The sequence below is a fragment of the Portunus trituberculatus genome, chromosome 23 (genome assembly GCF_017591435.1).
Source record: "Portunus trituberculatus isolate SZX2019 chromosome 23, ASM1759143v1, whole genome shotgun sequence".
Lineage (NCBI taxonomy): Eukaryota > Metazoa > Arthropoda > Malacostraca > Decapoda > Portunidae > Portunus > Portunus trituberculatus.
Genome location: NC_059277.1, coordinates 10,764,770 through 10,769,769, shown reverse-complemented (window position 1 = coordinate 10,769,769; position 5,000 = coordinate 10,764,770). Strand labels below are relative to the sequence as shown.

General features: G+C 49.5%; 1 protein-coding gene across 1 annotated transcript in view; it reads left to right on the top strand.

Annotated features, from left to right (window-relative positions):
• Positions 1-5,000, top strand: part of LOC123507679 — a 367,512-nt gene that overhangs the window by 8,014 nt on the left and 354,498 nt on the right. The window contains exon 2 of the mRNA XM_045260794.1: positions 2,555-3,810. Within this exon, the coding sequence (XP_045116729.1) occupies positions 2,617-3,810 (1,194 nt within the window). The 5' untranslated portion in view covers positions 2,555-2,616. The remainder of the gene's footprint in view (positions 1-2,554; positions 3,811-5,000) is intronic.

Sequence of the window (5,000 nt, the reverse complement as noted above, 5' to 3'; positions counted from 1 at the left end):
TCACTGGCAGCCGTTTGGAAAGCAGATTTTGATTCTGAAGGAACGTGTCTGCTGGCTTTTACCATTGTTGTTTCGCCTTTTGTGTTTCAGGTATTATGGAGACAATCTTAACCTTTTAATTTCGAGGCTGTTTATTTCAATGCATCGGGTCACTGCCAGCCATTTGAAAGGTTATTATATCCTGATGCTTAGAGAGAGCGTGTCTGGCGCTTCTTTTACTCTTCTTCGGTATTTATGTACCAGAGAAGCGGATTAATGATAGGAGATTGGAAGAAAAACGAGCTGAAACAGAAACAAGTGCAAATATATTCCCTGAAGTACTTTTATTTATTTATTTTTTTTGTGTAAGTTTGAAAAAAGTAAATATATAAAATAGTTTAGTGTGAATTTATAACCTTATTTATGACGACAATTTATATTTATAGTCTCAATCAGAAAAGTTCTTTTAGTCCCTTATGATGATTCTAGATTACTTGCTTACTCATTAATCTCTCTCTCTCTCTCTCTCTCTCTCTCTCTCTCTCTCTCTCTCTCTCTCTCTCTCTCTCTCTCTCTCTCTCTATATATATATATATATATATATATATATATATATTCATTTATTCATACGTTTATGGAAATTTTGCAGCTCTATATTATGATTTTGTTCCGTGATGAATAAGCAAGAATTTGAAGGAGTTTGTAAGAGATTGAAAATGATTTACGATGAAGATTTAGACTTTATGAGGGTTCTGAAAGTATTGATCACGGATTTCACACTGTTTATAAGGATTCTGATATTAATAACGTTTTTAATGAGAACTGCGGAGTTATTTATTTTATTTGTTATCTGCTGTTTTTTTTTCTAATAATTTGGAGTCTTTATGTTGATTGTAAAGTCAGTCAATCAATCAGTCAGTCAGTCAGTCAGTCAGTCAATCAGTCAGTCAGTCATTTAGTCAGTCCCTCAAATCAGTTAGTCAGTCAGCCAGTCAGTCAGTCAGTTAGTCAGTCAGTCAGTCAATCATTTAGTCAGTCCTTCAAAGAATCAGTCAGTAAGCCGGCCAGCCAGCCAGTCAGTCAGTCAGTCAGTCAGGCAGTCAGTTAGTCAGTTAGTTATTTGGTCAGTCTTTTGGTTAGTCATTCAAATAATCAGTCTTTCAGTCAGCTAGTCAGTCAGTAAGTCAGTCATTGTCAGTCATTTAGTTAGTCCTTCAAACCATCAGTCAGTCAGTCAGTCAGTCAGTCAATTACCCTATCAATCAGTCAATCAGTAAGTTGGCCAAGTCATTCACCCTGTCAATCAGTCAGTCACTCATACACAGAACCTCCACGTGTTGAACAAAGGATGAACAAGATCTCACTCACCAACAACAAAGACACTACAAGCACCAGAAGAACTTGGTGCGCACAAAACACAAGGCGAGGGTTTTTGTTCCTAATCTTTCCCACTGACATTGCAAGGAACTGAGTGGTGGTGGTGGTGGTGGTGGTGGTAATGATGACTTGGAGTGGAGAGATGGTGGTGGGGGTGGTTACGGGGGCTGGAGGGAAGGACGAGTAGCCAGTTACATACTCACAGATACCACAGCTTCCTGCTTCATGACACACACACACACACACACACACACACACACACACACTCTAACACACCAGCTTGTTCTCGTAAATCATGCTAGGAGACATAAACTGACCAAAACATATATGGAGAAAACACACACACACACACACACACACACACACACACACACACACACACACACACACACACACACACAGAAGCTTTACTTTATTTTTACTTTAGTGAGATGAAGAAGTGTGTGCATTTAATTCAACACTTCAACCTACCCACCAGCTAACACACACACACACACACACACACACACACACACACACACACACTTAACAAGAACATTGAGTTACCTACGCAGTCTCAAGGTTACAATTATTCCCACCGTCGTGAATTTCCGTGTTACCTGTTGATTTTACACCTGAGTCCCCGACAGACAGGCAGACAGGAAACCCATGACTCACCTTTAATGAGTTTTTCGTCGCCAGGTGAACTTCGAAACACGATACGAGGTTAATTGAAGCTCCGAAGCGTGACCGATGCGTGTCTTCATATTGACTCAAGTCTCACGAGGAAGAGGTTGTCATGGCGGTGGGAGGGGCGGACAGAGGGGAGGGAGAGGGGGGGGGAGCAGCAGGTACAGTGTGAGAGAGAAGAGTGAAGGCTGGGAGGGGTGGCAGGAGGGCGAGCGGGAAGTGCTAGCAGTGTATCGTAGCGGTGAGAGGCGGTGGGAGGGTGGCGGTGAGTGGCTGTGAATGGCGACTGTGAGGGTGACGCACGGGACCAGTATAGTGTCTTCCGCTCCCCCTCAGTGTGTGGGGCACTAGCGTTGGGGCACGCCGCTGTGTCGCGAAGGGCGTCCGCGCCTCTGCTTGCACCCACCACTGCGCCAGACACGCTTCGTGGTGGCGGCGCGTCCTTCGTGACGAGGCGGGACGATGCACCTGCCGCCGCGACGTTTGTCATAGCGTCACGCACGTTGTCACCTGTTCTTTTCTTCGCCAGTGTCCGCTGCGAGCATTGAGGTGCGAGTGTCGCCAATGAGTGAGTGACGCTACTCTGCCGCTATGAGGATGTTCAAGTTTTTCGAGGGCGGCTCCTTGTCCCGGAGCAAAGACTCTGTACCGGTGGGTGGCAGGGAAGGTGCCGCCGCGGGTTTGGCGTCCAGCTGGGAAAGCTCAGGAGGGAGAGGGTCGGGCCTTGCGCGAAGCATTTCCTCTCTAAAACTCGGGAGGTCGGGCCACCGCGGTGACAGAGGGAGTCAGGAGGAAGGCGTGGACCGCAGGCTTGACAAGCGGCTGTCAGTGAAGTCCTCAGCCTCGGGCAAGGGCGGTCCCGCCCTCCGTCGCAGCAACACCCTGCCCTCCAAACGCAGAGTGTCAGGTTTCTCACATCCTCACCGCGATGAAGTGATCTCGGGGCGTGAGTCCCGCACTAGTCACGAGGGAGGCAGCACCACTACGGAGGGCAGTCGTTTCGCTGACACCTTGAGGAGGCTCAGTAGGAGGGTGACCGGCAAGAGAGGTCACTCGAGGCACACTGACGAGGAGCTGTCCCGAGGGTCGTCAGTGTGCACGCTGCGCCACGAGGACCATGAGTTTCCCTCTCACTACCTCAGCGTGTCGGAGGTCGCCACCTCGGAGCTGGTGTCTCCTGACGTCTCGCTGATGGATCTGGGCTCCATCGACGCAACACCCACCATCAGCCCCTTCGGGAGCCAAGGCCTGGCCTTTCCTCGCCAGGCGTCGCTGGGCTCCCTCAAACACGTTCGTTCCCACGCCCACACTCTCTCTCCTGATCTCAGCGCCCTCTGTCACATCCTGGCCAAGTTCAGGGACCCCAGAGGATGTCCTCAGCATGAGATCTACGAGAACGTGAGCCCAGGCCACAGCAGCGATCTGCTTGGCACCAATGGCCTACGGCCCCACAGCCCTGCCTCCAGCCTCACCTCCTCGGCACGTGGGGAGAAGGGGTCAGGGGTCAACGGCCGCCAAGAGGTTGGGGCACAGGGTCACGCGTGCCCCAGCTGTCAAGTGTCCTTCCTGACAACCCTGCAGCTGCTGGACCACTGGGCCACCTTCCACACACACGACGACCTCCACACGCTCCCTCCGCGACCCCACTACGGCGGCCATGCGCTGGAAGAGCGGGACAAGAGCACTCACCTCCTGCCTGGGCCTCGGGAGGGAACACTGAAGGAAATCACATCGAGCCAGCAGCAGCAGCAGCAACAGCAGCAGGAGGACCCCACCAGCTCCCAGGTTAGTGTCCAGCCATGTGTTCTTTATCCTGCATGCTTCCGTGATGCATATTCAAGCGGCGTCGCAGATGTGTCTTATCACTGCAGACACGTGGGACCTTAGGATGCCTTAGGGCAAAGGCCGCAAGAAAGGGAGAGGAGAGGTAGCGAGGCGAGGGATGTGGTGGGGAGGGGTAAGAGGCCTCATCGCCATTAGTAATTACGTAGAATGCTCGTCAATTATATTAAAGGCCCCCATTAAAGTGTTGGCGTGGAGTACGTTTTCTGTATCGCGTGGGACCTCGGTGCGGCAAGGCGGCGTCACAGCGGTGCTTGCTGTGGGAGTGGGAACAGCGCAAGGACAGTACTTACACCAACAGGCTCCCTCCCATACCTACACCAAACACTCAAGCGAAATAAATTTTTCTTATAGAGAGAACAAACGAGAATTTAAAGTGACTAATTAGATAAGAACTAGATAAAAAAAAAAAAATAGATGAAACCAGCACAATGTATATTTATTCATCCGTATTTCAGAATCACAGACATACAGTTACTTCAGAAGCTAGTGATGAAATGTTAGTTTACGTTCAGATACCTAACCTAACCTAGCGCCATAATATGAAAACTATGGACTTTATCTTGAGGGAGAGAGGGAGAGAGGGAGAGGGAGAGGGAGAGGCAGGGAAGGAGGAAGAGACTGTAGTGAGCGCATGATTTTATAGTTCCTATCATGAATGCTTCCTGCCGTGTTGAGAGATGAGAGAGAGAGAGAGAGAGAGAGAGAGAGAGAGAGAGAGAGAGAGAGAGAGAGAGAGAAGAGGAGGAGGGAGAGAAAGCGAAGAGGAAAGCAAGAATGGAGAGGTCATATGTTTCCCCTTCCACACCCCCTTTCTCTCACACACTCTCTCTCTCTCTCTCTCTTTACCCTTCCATTTGACCTTTGAACCCTGTGGTGGTGTCAGTGTTGGTGATAGCGGTGGTGGTGATGATGGAGGAGTGTGTGTGTGTGTGTGTGTGTGTGTGTGTGTGTGTGTGTGTGTGTGTGTGTGTGTGTGTTTGGATATCGAGAGGTTTCCTGGCGCAGTTTAAAAAATGTGGGCCAATAAATGTGATGCTTTTGAGTGTTATCTCTCTCTCTCTCTCTCTCTCTCTCTCTCTCTCTCTCTCTCTCTCTCTCTCTGTGTGTGTGTGTGTGTGTGTGTGTGTGTG